Source organism: Neodiprion pinetum, chromosome 1, assembly GCF_021155775.2.
Source record: "Neodiprion pinetum isolate iyNeoPine1 chromosome 1, iyNeoPine1.2, whole genome shotgun sequence".
NCBI lineage: Eukaryota > Metazoa > Arthropoda > Insecta > Hymenoptera > Diprionidae > Neodiprion > Neodiprion pinetum.
The window spans coordinates 7568137-7586145 of record NC_060232.1 but is presented as its reverse complement, the minus strand read 5'-3'; the positions used below and the strand labels follow the sequence as shown (position 1 = coordinate 7586145).

Genomic DNA, 18009 nt, shown 5'->3' with positions numbered 1-18009 from the left:
ACAAAAAAAAAGAAATGAAACAAAAAATTAGTCGTTATACAGTGACGTCGCACAATATCGCGATCGTCGAATGTACAACGACGAGTGAACGAAAGTATACATGTATACCGTATACGGTACTTGTGTAACAGCGTTTGTAATTGAGGCACAAATCTACAGTGCTACGTCAATTATATATTCAAATGTTATCGTTAAATCGGCTATTTGCCATAATTGTTACATGTAGGTATAGCTATTTTCTAGTGATATGTGATGAGGTGCTTACTGCCTAACAAGCCGGGCTCTGCGTTCCAATATTTATACATGTACGTATATACATAAATTATGTCTATAATATATACATGTAGAACTTGTGCAGTTACGCCTGTACTTCAATTTTCCGACAACTATCCACACGACTGATTCATGCCGCCGTACAGATTGCCCATTTACTTTTGCATTAATCTTCGAACGCGCGTATAACCACGACAGCTCGTGCAAATACTCTGATACTTCTTTGCACAACTCGATCCAGCAGAAGAAGATAAACAAGAAAAATATGCAAGCAGCAGCTATTTAAAATGCAACGAATTTCCTGAAATATATTCTTTCATTACCAATCATATATAAATATGCAATTTCGTTCGATTATTTATTTATTTGTTGTTTCGAAAAGCCGCGGGCATGAGCCCGAATGATTGGAAAGTTTATTTATAGAATAACGCGACATGCGAAGTGCGATAATTATTGAGAATAAAAGAAAAAAATAAGAAAACAGGAAAGGATCGAATGCTTGCATCGAAAATAAATAAGCATGCTAATTTTGATAAATTTTTTTTCTTTTTAATCCTCGTCACCTGGCCCCAAAATCTTGAGCATAATTATATATTTTTAGCATTAAAACCACGTTTCGAACGCCGCAGTGCACGAAGAAACTCCAACACGTCATACAGCTATTAATCAATCGATGAGCAATACTGCAGTAGCTGCACAATATCAAACAATATATAAATATCTATATTCACTTACATATATAGACCTCTGAAATAATTTGTTTTAAAAAATATCAACCTCGTTATTTTATTTTACTAATTTTTTTCTGTTTTTGTTAACTTTTCCCCTTCTTCATTTTTGTATTCATCAATATATCTAAACATCATCCTATATTCTACATAGGGATATTATACATACATACATATATATATATATATATATATATATATATATATATATATATATATATATATATATAATATGTCATGTTATTGGTAATTTTAACAATTCTCTACATTGTATTTTATATTTACGCTTGTGTATGGATAATCCCCATTTTATACCTAGTTGACAATTGTGATGGCTACCTATCAATGCAATTTCTAATACGTAAGTTACATATATATGTATATATGTATATATATATATATATATCAATATCATCCATCTATTATAATTACGATATTAATTATACAGCGCTATACGCACAATCGAAATAATAAGAGTATTGTATGTATGTATATATAATATATATACACATGTATATTTCAGCTCAATTTTAACTGAATATATATATATATTTCCGTAGCTTATAGTGTATATAACAATGTTAACAGTATAGTATAGTAATAATAATAATGATAATAATGGTTTCATCGACAATGTATAAGCAATGGTAATAATAATTTTATCGTTAAAGGTGATATGTACCAAATGGAAGATTCACGTATATATGCATATACCATATTTATATAGTATATGTGTAAATAGCTTATGCCATGTGGCGTGGTTCATTTTATTTGATTTTTTTTTTGTTTTTTTTATATCAAAGGTACATTTTTGCCTCCGACTTGTATTGTTGTGTAGACAAATTTTCACGATATCAACGGTGTAATATTGTATAATACGGTTTAATTGTACAGCAGCATAGTTGTCGCAGCGACGCGAAGTTTAGAGTCGTTTTGCGGACTGGTAGAATAATTATATGCGTGGTGGTTTTTTTTTTTTTTTTTTTTTTTTCCCATGCTCTTTACATATATTATACTGTTTATTATTTATTATGTGCGGTTGAGATATTAAATGCATAGAATGTGATTTTGACAAAAAAAAAATCACACACACGCACAGTAGTGAACGAAGGCTTGCAATATGAGCAATGATAAAATTATCGTCGTCAGCAAAAATCGTCCCCGAATAAAAGTTAATTCGTTTAGTTATTATCACTATAATTCTTAAACGGGAATTACGCACACATATTAAATACATCAGGCAAAAAGTCCCGTGAATAGACTAATCTGACGCATTTATCTGCGATCTCTCGTCATCAACTTAAAAAATAAAAATAAAATTCTTTTTATTACCAATTACTTATATGTAAGATATAATACACACGTGACATACATGTTACCTTACATTTGCGTTAGCTTCGAAGGAATCCGTTCAATAAAAATTCAGTCACACGTTTCGATCCAATTCTTCTCTCGTTTCACATTTTTTCCCGTTTTCTCTTCTTTCTCTCATCTTTTTTCGCACAAAGCTACTCTCTTTCCCTACCAGTTCCAACTCCACATTTCGCATCCGCACTCGTCGGACACGTCAAACCTTGTATGAATTTTGCAACATCTGTGCGCCGTTCAGCCTGCAATGCAAGCTCGCTGCTGCTGCAGGTACGTAACGCGTATAATATGCACACTGCGCACTGTGTATGCACTTCACACGAAAAGCTCTCACGAATTACACGGCTTCGCGCACTAGAAGCGCCAGAGTATCATCTCGACCTTGTTTCCGTACTCGTCTATCTTATACTTCCAGCGTGTCACACGTATCACGTAGGCACGATTACACCTATCCACCTACGTACCTAACCAGATTTATACGAGATGCACCCTTCGATCTCAGCGTATAGAATTTTTTCGATATTCTCGATTATATACCTTCCTTTCTATCCCTTTTCGTTTTTTTTTTTTTGCTATCAATCTATTTTCGGTGTTCTATCAGACTCTTTCAAAGTTTTCATTTTCTTTTTTCTTCATTTTTTTTTTTTTTTTTATCTCTTTTTTCTCTTTTCCTTTCAACTTACACAATATATGTATGTATATGATTATAGGGTATGCACCTATTGTACAGTGCTTATGATACAATAAATCTAGCACGATTATACATGGTGTACCATAATTCTAATTTATACAACTTACTTTTGTTATTATTACTTTTTTTTAAAATTATTATTATATTATTTTTATTATTAATATTATCACTATTATTATTACTATTATTATTGTTGTTGTTGTTGTTGTTGTTGTCGTTATTACTATTTGAGAAATTTTTTATGTTTAACCAACGTAACACATTGCAAGATAATATTTGTTGTTGTAATAACAATAATAATAATAATCCAGTTTACCTCAGAGAGCGAATTAGGTAGGTATTGTATATTTCACTTATATTCGATATTTAAAATCAGTTTTTCCCCTTCATTTTGTTTATGTATATTATTGTATATATAAGTATATGTATACATATACATGCATAACATATAATACAGCAATGCACGATTATTCGTTTGACGTCGCAAGAGCGATATGTTATATGTATAATTTGAAATTATAAATTCTGACCCGTGTGTTTGACTTTTGTTTATTTGTTTGTTATACTTTTGAATGCGTTCTAGATATTCTAATGTGATACGCATAGGTGACGAACATGTATTAGGTGTGGTGTACTAAATTTTATTAGCCCACCGACTGGCTCGATATTTTATACTTTTTACACATTCACTGTGATCTGATTGACAAATCAATTGCGAACGGATAATTATGCATTGTATATTTATTCGTATATTGATTCTATTCTCGAAAGGGAAAAATTTTCTATATTTTTTTTTTTTCTTTTTTTTTTCTATTACAGTATCCGTCAGATTTTGGATCATATCGTATATAATATTAGGCATAAGGACTATAAATCGTTGGACCAAACACGCGGTGTTTCGGATAACAACTTCATCGTTTATCCCAATCATTTGACCATAGTGTTAACCGAAAATTGAGAAACCGAACAGCATGTATTTTTTACGCGAACCCTCCGTCCGAACGGCCAATCATAAAACATAGATCATTCGAACAACGGACAGAGATAGGAGAAAAATTGCTGAAAATTTTATTTACACGGTGAAAAAACGACATGCACGTGAGGCGCAAGGTAAATTGGTGCTTGCAGATCTTTCCAGGACGCGGGGTTCCGACTTAATCCATAAACCGTCGAATTATAGGGTGTAAAATATTTACGATCAACGGACAATGTTTTATTCAGAAAAGCCCTCCAAAGCTCGGACACGCGATTTCACTCCACAGCTTTGTATCGAGTCGAAATTCAGACATTCAACAACCGATGCGGTTCGTGTATCCTCCCTTCGAAAACTAATCTTTTTCTTCTCGTTACTTTTCCTCTTTACATTCTGATAATCCAAATAACTCAATGCGGTGTTCAAGCGTTAAATTATGTCAACAATTTATACACATATATGGTTATTACACAATTATCGTTAATTGCACACGTTGATATTTATATAAACAATAAATGGTCATGCAATTATAATCTAAAAAATATGTATCATCTTTTTTCACTATCTGCGTTCGTTTTTCGGTTAATTTTCCTCCGATACCGTGAATATCTTCTTTGCTACTTTTTTACATTGTTTTTTTTTTTCTGGTCAGGGATTTTTCTCTCTCCACATCCGATTCGTATTCAATTCCAACCAAATTACAACCACTGCAAATCGGTCAGACCGACGCGCATATCATTATCGAGGATGAATCATACGGGATAATAAGTTTCTATGGTGTAGCACTTACAACGAGGAGTAATGTAAGCGACATGCGTTGTAATCTCGTCTCGACCTAAGCCAATTTCTGCGAGCAAATGAAATTCAAGTTGATGAAAATCACGGGCTGCTTCATTTTCTCCCGCTCCTTCTTCTTCTTCTTTTTCCTCTTCTTCTTCTTCTTCTTTTTCCTCTTCTTCTTCTTCAGGTTCTCTCTTTTCCTTTAACACACCGTGTTGTCCAAATCGGGACACGTCTTGGAACTTGTTGGGCTTGCCTATTACAGCCTGCAGCGAGAACGTGTGAGGGGGATTTTTATTTATTTTTATTTCTACCTCTTATCTTATGCAATAATCGGGATCGTTATCAGGGTGCAGGAAACTAGCAGTATCAAACTGCATACGAAATCGTAAAGCCGTCTTGCACCCGCCGAAACGCTGGAGGCAACAGCCGCGTCGCAGGCTTCGGGCGGATCTGAAACACACGAAAAATTAACGGGCCTGCAATTCAGACGAACCGAGATCAAATGATACAGAAACACTGACCGGAGACAAAAATAACACGTAAAAAATTTACTCCAATTTAATTTAATCTAATATAACTTTGTGTCAATTCATCTTCATCCTGGATTACTTTTACATGAATATTATTAAAACCGGTCAGCCAATTTAGCCATGCGGCTATTCCCGCAATTTAATGCAGCCTCGATACCATCACGCAACCTGTTGTATCAGCGATGCAACGATTGCAATTTTATCGCGAATTATACCGCCTTACAGCGAATTAAATGTATTATTCAGAGGCGATCGACGTGCGGTTCATTCTAGAGATCATATCTGCATACAAGGATTATGCTTTCGATGAAACAATTATCCGTAGGTATCGTTATAGTGCTCTTGGAAATTTTTACGGAATTTTCTATTAGGTGCATTAGAAACCACAGATGGCGCAGACCGATGGAACGGATTATTATTCTTCTGGGAATATTTTGAGCACATCTTTGACGATTGCACCTCTCATCGTCCGATGGCCGTCAATTAAACCGTTCACGTGCCGACGATTAACGAATCCAGTCGGTCGTTTGTCACTTAAAACCGAGTCATGAAATTGATAACTGTGTAATATAGGTTAGACTTTCAAAATATTTTTCACCTGAATCGCGCAATCCGCTTCTTGATCGACGATTAGGTTAATTGCTATTTCGTTTTCGCTTGATTGATAATTGTTTTTTTCTTTTTTATCTCATCGTTGGTTTTGTGGTTTTTAGAGAAAATTTGAGCTGTATTTTATGATCAAACAAGGTTACAGCGTCGAAATTTCTGTTACACTTGTGTATTAATTTGTGTCTATATATACCTATATTTATGCATGCACGCGCATTACGCGAAGGTATGTATCATACCGCGAGGGATGATTGAAAATTGATACACAACCACACGTCAGCTAGACAAATCCCGATTCCCGTCGTGCGAAATTTCCCGATTTTGTATGCTCAGGGACGGGCAAACACAATCGTCGAATCATTAACTGACGCCCACCTAGGTGGAAATTTTCGACGCAGCGAGCACAGCTTACAGGTTTATTGCACGATGGGCTCGGCTGTTGCCGAGGTAAATACTGTCGGTATTCCGCAAAATAGTAATAACACGTAATAACGTAATAACATTATCTTGTTACATGCGTTATACGTACGTTATTTCCATCATAAGTCGACGTGTATTTATTTTATTCTACTGGTACTTCTACTAATTTTATGCAAATTCCGCGATTCGAATTCTTTCACAAGTCTACGTCATACCAGACTTTACTGGGAGACGGTTCCATTATCTTTTCCAACGTAAATAGAAATTTTAATCTATCCTCGATCGATAAACGATGATTTTCTTAGAGCTAATGGATCGAAATTGTGTAAGTGCCTCCTTATAACCAGCGCTTGGATTTTAGTTTGAAAACAAGGTAATTTCGTGACGTAGATTAGTGAAATTGATTACAGTAATCGGAGGAAACCAGGAAGATTGTGGAAAAAGAATATTATGCGTTTAGTAATATTGAGTGATTAAGTGATGGCTTGCGTTGATAGTGAAGCAGTCACTTACTTCGTACTGTCTAATTCTTTTTCAGCATTGATGGATAAAGATTTCAAAGTGTTGTGAGAATAAACGTGGAAAGAATTGAAGAAAAACAAGCGGCCTTTGGCCCAGAAAAAATATAGTAATATCCAATTCGAATTTCGAACTACAAATTCAGATTAGTGATTAACGATTTAAAAGCCCTCGGGTACCGTATCACGCGAAAATATGACGATATTTTAAATATTGAACCACTATAATGGATCCACGATTACAAATTTGAGAAGTCTGACCTTGGATTCGTTATCGGTGACCTAAAAAACCCCCACCTACTAATTTTTACGAAAATATCAACATTTTTAGATCTTTTTTTTCCACCATATTGGATTCGCAATTTTCGATATCGCCAATCTGACCTCAGATTCGCGATCAACCGCCCGGCAAACCTTCCAATACGAATTTTCATAATAATTCAGATGTTTTTAGTTTTTTTTCAGTAACTCGAATACACCAAATTCAAATTTTGCAAATCTGACTTTAGATTTGTGATTCGTGACCCAAAAAACCCGACGGTACCAATTTTCATTCAAATCCATTCATCCATTCTCAAGATATCATCATTTTTATTTTACTTTTCGAAATGTTATTATCTTGCACACGTACATACGTACACAACGTCAATGCGAAAATGGTCGACGGTGGTTTTCTAGATCTCAACGTTTCGAGAACTGGTGAAAACTCACCTTTTCGGGGTGATTACAATAACTACCCTTCTTCTCTGAAAATAGAGAAACGGGAAGTTGGAAAAAAATTCCATCCCGAATAATACATACCAGGAACGCCCTTCAGCCGTGGAAGAAATTCATTCCAGAATGCGCAGGCTGTTGCTCGAGGACCTTTTCCAAGGCCGCTTTCTTCCGCGTCAAACACAAAGTACTGCGGTTGATCCCTCGAATAAGTCGGCCACTCAACACCCTCAGCCATCGGTTTTCTGAAGTAAATATAAATTGGCACGATGACGCAAGCGAAATATGCGAGAAATTTTCTTTTCACGCGTAGAAACAACGCCTCGTTCGTATAATCGATGAATAAAAGGGGGAATTGAATTGTGATGCTGTTTTTGTTTTCAAGAAATTTTTTTTCATCCCTCCCAATTTTACTTTCCTTTCATCTGAATATCCCTCTGAAAATTATCAACCTCGGTATTTGGGCAACGAAAAATTCTTGGCCAAAACACATTTAACGATCATAGGTATAATATTTGCAAAAAATGTAATAGGACTTGTTTTCAATGAGCAAGGATAATCGTAACCACGTAATAATACCGACATCTAAGGCTGAAGATGAAATGCGTGGAGAAATTAAGATAGGAAGAGGAGAAAAAGAGAGGGAGAGAGAGACAGAGACAGAGACAGAGAGCGAGGGGCAGAAGGGAGGAAGGGGGATGAAATAAGAGAGGAGAGATTTCGAGAGAATCGCGAGAGGCAGAGAGAGGCGAGAGAATTATAGCAGCCTCTGGGGTGTGCTTTTCAGCTCAAGCTTCTTCCTACCCCGGTGAACTTCCGGCGGTAAAACAAAGCGTGTATACATATACACATAATTCCAGTTTCTACACGGTTACGAAGGGGGGCAAGAAACGACCCGAAACGCACACCGAGCTGCCTGGGTCAACAAAAGAAGAAATCGAATTTCTCGATTGAATAACGATAATTCCTCGACCTCGGGTCGCAACAAGTTTCCCTAAAACTTTACGAAACTTGTCTCTTTTTTATTTTCACCTTCGGGGCGATACGGTCTATATTATATACATATACAAACTTACGAGTGCATACACGTATATAAAACAAGTATATAAACTTGGAGAGTCGCTGGAAAAGTACAGAAGAAAAGAGAAAAGAAAGAAAGAAAGAAAGTAAGAAAGTAAGAAAGTAAGAAAGTAAGAAAGAGCAAAACAGCCGCATAAAGGAAAGGGAGGAAAGAATCCTATCGTCGTTCAGATCAAATGCCCGATTCGTTTTCGTCCTTCGATGAAGCGATTCGGTCGACGTTACAGCAACGAAAGTACGTATACAACGGGTGTTGATCAATATCTCGGATTGCTCTTGCGGTAGTCGTTTCGCATTATCCCCGCATCCCTTGTGCACTGCCGTGCCTTTCGGTTCAAGTTATCGGTTTGTTTTTTATCCACCTCATTGCACAACAAGTTGACTTCGATCCGTCTTCTATACAGACATTCTCTACGGTCTTGTGTACGGAAAATCGACGGAATACGAACGGCGCATTGAAAAAAATTTCATTTGTTACAGAAATTTCTAGTGAAATCGGTACGTTTGAAATAACGATTCAAATATTTTTCAAATCGCGAGAAAGTGTCGTGCGTATAAGTATTCGGTGTGATTATAACTGACGATACTACATGTTCTGACTAAAGCTGCGTTGAGTCTAATATAGCTAAGTTGAATGAGTCTTGAATGTAAAATCAATTTATCATTGCGTCATGTTTAAATTGTTGCAACATGTGTATTACATAAACAACCATTATGAAAAAAGAAAAAAAGAAAAAACTGCCAATACATACCAAATTCTCGGAATACAATTATACGAAAATTAGTTTCATTTACAGTGGATTTCGGTTGCGATGGAAAGTAAAAACAGTCATGGATTTTATTCCAGTGACCTGCGTAACTAGAAATTTTCACTTCATACAGTATATAAATTCTCATCAGAATTAATCGTAGAAATTTCGTTGTTACAGGATGGAGTCAAGCCGCAGTGAGACATCGTCGCAAGGTGTGTGGGGGGTTGGTTAAAGAAGAATGAGAAAAATGAGCAGAAGATAAGAAGAAAAAGACGGAGAAAGACGGTGGTAGTAAAACACAGGAAACGTAGTTTAGGTGTAACTGTTACACGCCTCATGTGTCATCATGACCTTAAATCCAGATTAATTTATCCGTAGCCAGCGACCTGCTGGGTTTACCTGTGACGTGGATATTTACCAGGAGCAATAAAAAGTGAGATATTACTCGTCCGTAAATCGACGACGAGAGGTGAACGTTTCGCACCGATTAATCAAACGTGCGTCGAACGTCGATCATTTGGCTCTTTTGTAATTGGGGATGAGAAATAAAAGAACAAAAAAAAAAAAAACAAACTAATCTTCAAAAATTTTCACAGTCGAATTTTTGTATGGTTTTTGAAAAAATTTCACAATCATAGGTACGAAATATTATTTGTACTGTGATTGCGGACAGTGTAATAAATCTAATAGTTTTGACTGACGTTTGGAAGATGAAGGTGATTTCGACGTCGGAATCGATGTATCGACGAACTTCCCGCAAGGGAAATGTACATACTTGGTTTCTCGGACGCGAACCTCCCGCAAGATATACGCCAGGCAACCTCCAGCCCATAAATGACATAAATAATTCATGACCCAAGTGTACGTATGTATTAATATGGCTTATTTCAGCTCAATATTCCATCAGGTGGTGCAAACGTACGTGATCGGAAATAACAATACCGAGACACGCCATCACGTGTCGCATCTTTGTTCACGTTTACCTTCGCATGTCGCATCAACTCCTTGTAACACCAATTGAAAGATTAAAGGCACAGTTCGGATTTGAATGAGATTTTACAGTGATTGAAACAACGATAAATATATTTAACGATTTGATACGATGGTGGTAGATCGATGCGATTTTATCGCTGACATCTACTTCTTACATTGACAAATTGTTACACGCGTAAATATACATACGTGTATATTTGAAATCGAAAGAGAGACAAACTCGTGGAAGAGGGTGTACCGAGAGGAAATATGGAACAAGGGACATAAATTTGTTGATGAAATTAATTGCTGTCGGTTACTCTTACCCCACAAGCGCGAATCGCGAATATGCCTGCATCATCCTGAGGGAGAGATCCCGCTCCTTTATGTTGTACTGCAGAGACTGGTTCAGGGGATGGCCGAATACGTATTCGATCTCATCCCCGTGCATGACGCCCATCCACTCGCCCCAAAGATTCGTGCTCGTCCTCTGAAACAGAGAATTGGGGCGATGTATCGTATAGGAATGGAAATAATACTTGCGAACAACGGTTTCGTTGCCCTTGATATTTGAGTAGCGAGCGTAGTTTTTCGAAATCAGCTCCAGTTATTTATTTTATCGACATTTTCATACACGACTCAAAAAAACCATGTTATAATAATATGATAACGATGACGATGATTTGCATTCGCTAGATTAACCGATCCCTAATTGTTTATTTACCTACTTTTTTTTCTCTCCCCTCGTTTCCGACTGCAGTACACGTTACTTTATACTTATGCGGGTACGTGGAGGTATTATACTGTACATATACCGTGCAAATAATACAAGTCAGAGAGAACCGGTTGTACGGGCAAGATGAGTTACAGTGCGGTGGTCGACGTGTACCACCTTTGAGCTTATCCGTCGTCGTCCGGTGCAGCAGAACCGCGTGAAAAGCTGAAAGTTTGAGATTTGACTGAGCGCGGTTTTGAATAATACATCCAGGCAGGGCTTCGTATGCCGGTAACTCTGGTGGAGAGCTGTATGGCCGAGAGAGAGTTAAGTTGCAGGTGAAATATTTAAACTGTTTACAACGTAGCTTCGAGCTGCCGGTGGCAGGCGTCCTTAGAAATTCAAGCTTAACAAAATCACTCCGAACATGCCGAAAGAATTTTTCAAGGAAAAGAATCGACGTGGTTTTAGGCGAGAAAATCGATCCCAACTTGCAATCGGCTGGAGAAAATAAAAATGTTTATTAATAAAAATGGTGACAAATGATTCTCGAAATGAAACACAGCGAGGAAAACGAGTATCAAGAGTAAAAAAAAAAAAAAAATCCGGAGCTTTTTCGAGCGCCGTAAGGTGAGTTTTTAATTTAAAGAGTTAACGGTAACGGATGTAATGAATTCGTGAAACCTTAAAAGCATCGAGTATCCTTTTTTTTAACTGATCTACACGAGCTTTTTGATAACTTTGTTGCGTTATTCAACGAAGGTATGAAACCTGTAATTATGCAGCAGCCGCGCAGTTCCATTCCTGCTTAAATTCCGACCGTCGGCCCGTTCGCAAATCTGTAACTCTGCCTCCTTGCAGTCCAACTGTTGAAATATTACCCGCCAACCGACAAAGCTCCTCTGACCTTTGAAGCTACGCCGGGATCTTATTCGGTTTCATCCCCTAGAGGCAGCTAGGCGGAAGGTAAGGGAAGCATAGGGAAACCGGGAGAGGAAAGCGGGATTTTCGCCACGGCTGAATATCGGATCTCTGCAGAATCAGCGCCTCAACGACAAAGAGAGACTCGAGGAATATTTTCACCGGGCTGACGAATTTCGCAATAATTATGCGCCCAGGGCCAAGCTTCGAGGCAATTTTCGACTTGGGAATTGTCTAAGCTCCGTTCGAGGCTGGTAAAATTTGTACTTCCGAAACGCGTGTAGGAAACTTGGATTGAAAGGAGATGAAGGCAGGGGGATGAAAGTTTCGGAGGAGAGTCTCTCAGGTGCATGTCTTGCCATGCGAAGAACTCGAATAATGATCCTGAATAGAGATTGTGACAAAACTCTCGCGGCAAAAGTATGCGGCGAATTTTAAACTAGTTTCCGAAACTATTTTCCTCCCACCGTTTTTATCATCAGCTATCCTCGCGCGGAAGCGCGGAACGATGGAAAAAATAGTTGTCAAAGTTTATGGAGCCGAAGGAGTTTCCCGGCTCTCCGTACTCTCGGATTAACCCGAATAACTCGAGCGGATAAGTCGCATTAATTGAAACGCAGCAGCAGCAGCAGCAGCCAGTCTCAGCCGGCAAACGAGAAATCCCGATTTCTTCCGCGCCGCAGATCTCGAGCTAAATTGTGCTCGGCTCGTCGAGGACAGAGGTTATCTCTTGATCGTTGAGAGAGAGCAAAGTTTCGCTGTATCGCGACCGGGTGAAACGTGTTTCACCGATTTCACCCCCCAACAACTTTGCAAATTTTACCAGCCACAAATTAAACATTTACTCCCCGGGAGCAAAGTTACTCAAAATTATAACCTGCGCCCCTCGCCTCTGTTTCGTTTCCACAAAAATCTCCTCCACGCTTTCTCTTCCCACCTATTTTATTCCCTTCCGATTTCACATTCGAGGATGATGAGTAATTCCGTGTCACGGCCGAGATAATCGTACAGATTGAGAGTTACTCGTTGTTGTCGAAATCCTATATCTTGGCATCATTTTTAACGATGTATAACATTGCTTTGTTTTCGAGGCACGAATAAGAGACTTAGCATCGTTATGGGTATGAGGATTAATTAACCGGCGTAAAAAATAAAAGAACGCGGTTGAAGTTCGACGCAACACCGTGTATAATTGTCGTTTCAGAGCTTGTAAAGCCGGTAAACTCGTTCGCGTAAAACGATATCTACGCACTTAAATACATTTACGTAACCGATGGAGATTGGCAGATTTTCCGCAACTTTTCGACGCGTAACGGTGGGATTTTCGGAGCCGAGTTGAACGCGTTTATTCCGCAGGCTTTAACGTCGGATTACGAAAGCTGCACGACGCGAATAACCGTGCAGACAAGAATCTCAACGCGAAGGGCTCATCCGGTTTTATATATACGCTTTCACCCTTTTACAGCCTCGGCTTTTCCTCCCCCCGCCCCTGAAATTACCCTAATTTACACGAATATCCTCAGGTTCGAAGTCCAAAACTTGTATTACAAAGAAGGGAGACGTTTTTTTTCGTTCCTTTTTTTTACAATCCGTTTTTTCTTTACGTCTCCTTCTTTCTTCTAATCCGCGGCAAAACTCCCCCCCCTCCCCCCCTATATTGCCATTTCTTTTCTCTTTCCATTATATTCCTCTCGGGGGATCGCACACGTGTGAACACGTATTCCGTTCTGGATATACCAGGAGAGTTTCCGAGAAGAAGATTCCACTTCGGTATTTCGGTCACGTAACCCTGGTGCCTTGAAAATTGGCCAAATAAAAACATTAGGAGTTCAGGCTGTGGCGGGCTTTTAGGAAAATCTACCTTTAAATAAAGTTATCGCGCAAGCCTGACTCGTATCGAAGTTCTATTTTTTTTCCCCTCGAAGTATACCTGATGTTTCAAAATATTTGTTTTGTTATTTCTTATATTCGGTATAAAAATCGTTCCAATGCTCGCAGAATTATTCTACCGCCAACTGAGAGGGGTGAAAAAATTAGCAGCTTTAAATTCGCAGCCTGCAGGCGACGAGCAGATGAGAAGTGTTCAAACGAGGAAGAAAGAAGAGCGTCGTAATGACAAATTAAACATTTTAATGACGCTACTCCGCAAAGTTGACGCCGAAGAAAAGTAGCCGGTGAGAAACTTGAAATGAAAGTTGTGCACACCAATTAAAGTTACGCTATGGTAGGAATGGTGGTAAATTTCACCTCCGCAGTAAGCTTGTCGCGTTACGCGTTCTCGTTCTTCCGGAAATTATATATTTTGCATCTCCTAATCCGCGAATAAACTTCCGCAACTCGAGTCGAGTACCTAGAACAGCGTGGAATTATCGATAGGGTTCGAATAGGGGAGGTTAAAAATTGCATGCAAATATGGTGGGAGTTTTCCTCTCGATTTTCCCTTTCAAAGACGAAATTAGCCCACGACTGGGTGAAAATAGTTTTTCGTTGCGAACAAGATAACGTAATATTTATTCCAGTTAATTCGGTATAAACAATGCCACAAAAGAAATTCTTTGATCTTCTTGGCAACTGGGCCAAAATTTTTCCGAAACAGCAGACTGTTGTTCTTTTCAAATCGAATTTTCCAAACTCCTGAACCAGTGTAATTATGAAATAGGTCATATATTTATACGCTAGAGGGAAAAGGTGCAGTTCGGGTAAACTGAAATTGACGAAAAAACATTCGAATCGTTAGGCCGTGGCTGTTGGGTTTATCAACGAGTATTGAATAACTGAGAACGTCAATTCAGAAAGCACGAAAGCGTCGGCGTTGCAGGCCGAGCGTACGGAAATCGATTTTTCGTCACGGTGCTTCTTTTTTCCAAATTTCTTTGCGTTTTTTTTTTTTTTTTCTCGTTTCTCCGAATCATGGCAGAGTGGTTCTAACGTGATCCTGGATCTTTGATTTGACTAATTCTCGAGCACCGGAAGGCGGATGCTTAAATAATTCAAAGCGGTACGCGCGTCGCACGAAACGAATTTAATTTTCACATTTACACCGAGAATACTAATTCGGTCGATTCACCGTACAAACACACGCAGAGTGCAAACAGCACAAAAAGGGAAGGGTAGGTACACCATGTTTGTCGTGACAATTCGCGAATTCGTGCGTCTTACTCGTTTCACATTTTGCTTGTTCAATCTCTATTTATTTTTTTTTATTTTTTCGTTCACTCCTCCTCACCGCTGAAAAGTTCGGCTTCTTACCGAGAGGGTCGAAGGCTGCGGCTCGAGGTCACCTTTGAAGTTCGTCATCGATATAAATGTCTCGGGGCTTCTCGGGGTGATTCAGGGGGTGGGATTCGGGTCTTCGAGGATCCCCGAGGGACCTCGAGGGTCGTACAACTGCGACGTGTTCGAAGCCGGTCTAGTGATTTATGCACGAGGCGCTTGGCAAGTACGATTAGCAGTGCTTCTTTCCCTGTTTTTTCCACCTCAACCATGTTCCTATATTTTTTCGCTCACGTGTTTAAACCGCCTCGGCTTACAGCTTATGATTAGCTAAAACTGCTCGTGACTGGAAGAAAAAACGAAAAAAAAAAAGAAAAAGGAAAAGGAAATCGCTCCAACGGATACTTACGAAATGATCCAATTATCCGTTCGGTAGCGATATCGCTCCTTGAAAAAATTCACCGATCAGTTATTTAGTGGAATAAATTCGTAACACCGGGCTTGGCCGTTAAGTCAGCGGTTATAAAGATGGAGGACCACTGTGTATTCGGTAAACCAGACCGTTGAACCAAAGTTCGCGTTTAAACACCGCGTTTAAGCTCAACTTTTCAAGTTTGTATATAATTTGCGTAAATAGTAAAAAGCCCGGCGATAAATCAGCAAGAGTATGAGAGAGAGAGAGAGAGAGAGAGAGAGAGAGAGAGAGAAAGAGAGAGAGAGAGAGACACTGTGAGACACGTTACATCGGTCCCCATGGATTCTCGTGGCAGAGGGCGCGTGGATTTTTTTATCCCACTTGAGGGAGACTTGGTCAAGATTTACATTATGCTCGAAGCGTTTAGCGCGGTGATTTTTTTATTTTCTTTTTATTTTATGTTCTTGTTTGTTTCTTACACCGTTCGTTTCTCTTAAAACGCGTGGTTTCGATGCTGTGAAAATCGATGGTATTGCGAGCCTACGATAATGGCTCGTTACTTCCACGTGTTCGTTCAACTTTCAACACTCGAGTCTCTCGTATCATCGACGATCCAATTAGCCCCCCTCCCCTCGCTCAAGCCTCGCTCTTCACTTCTGACCCACACGACTCAAGAATTAGCTTGTGAAATATTGAGTGAGCTATTTCAGTACATCAGCGGTCAGCGTGACGTCAGCTGACCGCTTTCGTATTTTGAGGTGCATTTATATTTCAAACGAGGTGCGGAGATAGAGGGATCATCTCGTGACCTAGAATTCTCAGGGTGCCTAGATTCCGGTGGGGTGAAAGCCGGAAAAAAAAAAGGAAGTCGGGCCTCTGATTCTCTCCGAGGAAATAATGTAGGGATCGTTCTCGAGTCTACCGAAACTCGGGAGAGGAAGAAGTGATCAAAGATAAGTGGAGGATTTACACGCGTGAGTGAGTTCGTTCCTACCCTCGATCCGGTAGCGACTACTTTTCTCCTTGGATACGTTCGACGGACCCCCGAGGCTTGGATCAAACTCGGGGACAAAGTTCGAAACGTCCCTTGTTCACGTCAAGTGAATTTCAACTCCGCGTGTAGCGTTTTCGTTTTCTTTTTTCTTTCTTTTTTTTTTTCATACAAAATAGATGCTACGGGAATTTGTTTCTTGTATACTTCTTTTTTTTTCGTCTCACCGTCTTCCTACTCAACGTTAATTATAATTGATGGTGATTAGGAAAAAATTGGATTCCGGAGGTGATAATTACTCACTTTCTACAGATGTATGCTGTTAATTTGAGACGAATAGCGCGGATTCACGCCGCCTAAAATTGCGAACGTGTTTTTATCCTTGCGTAGTAATTTGACTCGGCGGCGGTTACGAGACCTGCGGGTCTATAGGTATGTATACCCCAAGCAGGAGTAATTACGGTACAAGTAAAATTAACAGAAGAATCTGCCCGAAGAAATCCCTAACGATATATCGTTCCCAGTCCGGAGATCGGAATAAATGAGCTTTTATAAAAAAAAAAATTAAAAAATACACACACACCCACATCCCCGATATATCGTTTCCCCTCTCGAGTGGAAAGGATAATGAACGGAAAACAACGTCACGATAAGTAAATACATGGAATTCCAGTGAATAAACGCAAATAGGAATTGAAAATAAAAAGCTCGTTACCGTTCGCGCAGCTACACAATGCGCATAAGGATACAATATGCATCGCTATGCATTCACACGCAAGTGAATTATCGAGTATCGATGGCCTGAATGAAAAATATCAATTACTCATCGTTACGATCAGACTGCAGGTCTGCGGATACCGTTCGAGAGGAGAAAATTCATTCGACAAAAATTTGTTATATAGAAATTTCATGCTCCGACTTTTCACAATCTTTCCTGGTTCCTGGATTCCACAATGTTGCATCGAATCGAAAAAAAAAAAATAAAAAAAAAGCCGACCGCGACCAGAGGCACATAGAAAACTAGTATTTTTTTAAACTTTTGTAATTGTACCTTGAATGAAACACATTTAAAATTGCCATTTTGAATTTTGTTTACTTTATTGAAAATCAACTCTTGCTCTGAAATATTTAAAAAGCTGTTTGATTGATGTTTGTCATTTTTTTTTTTTTCAATTCTAATTCGGCTAAACCCTTTAGCAGAAAGGAGGTACAAAATTTTAAAATGGACATGCAATAGCTGTCCGCTCTGGAAACCAATTAAAATCGTGGTGACGTCGATGAACACCGGTTTGCATTTAACCGGGTAAAAATGATGCTCGTCTAAACATTGACGCGGATTGGTA

General features: G+C 38.8%; 1 protein-coding gene across 1 annotated transcript in view; it reads right to left on the bottom strand.

Moving 5' to 3' along the window:
- Positions 1-1762: 1762 nt before the first annotated feature.
- Positions 1763-18009, bottom strand: part of LOC124210866 (acetylcholinesterase 2) — a 102481-nt gene continuing 86234 nt past the window's right edge. The window contains exons 4-6 of the mRNA XM_046609327.2: positions 10738-10901; positions 7695-7852; positions 1763-5266 (exon numbers count right to left, since the gene is read on the bottom strand). Of these exons, the coding sequence (XP_046465283.1) occupies positions 5136-5266; positions 7695-7852; positions 10738-10901 (453 nt within the window). The 3' untranslated portion in view covers positions 1763-5135. The remainder of the gene's footprint in view (positions 5267-7694; positions 7853-10737; positions 10902-18009) is intronic.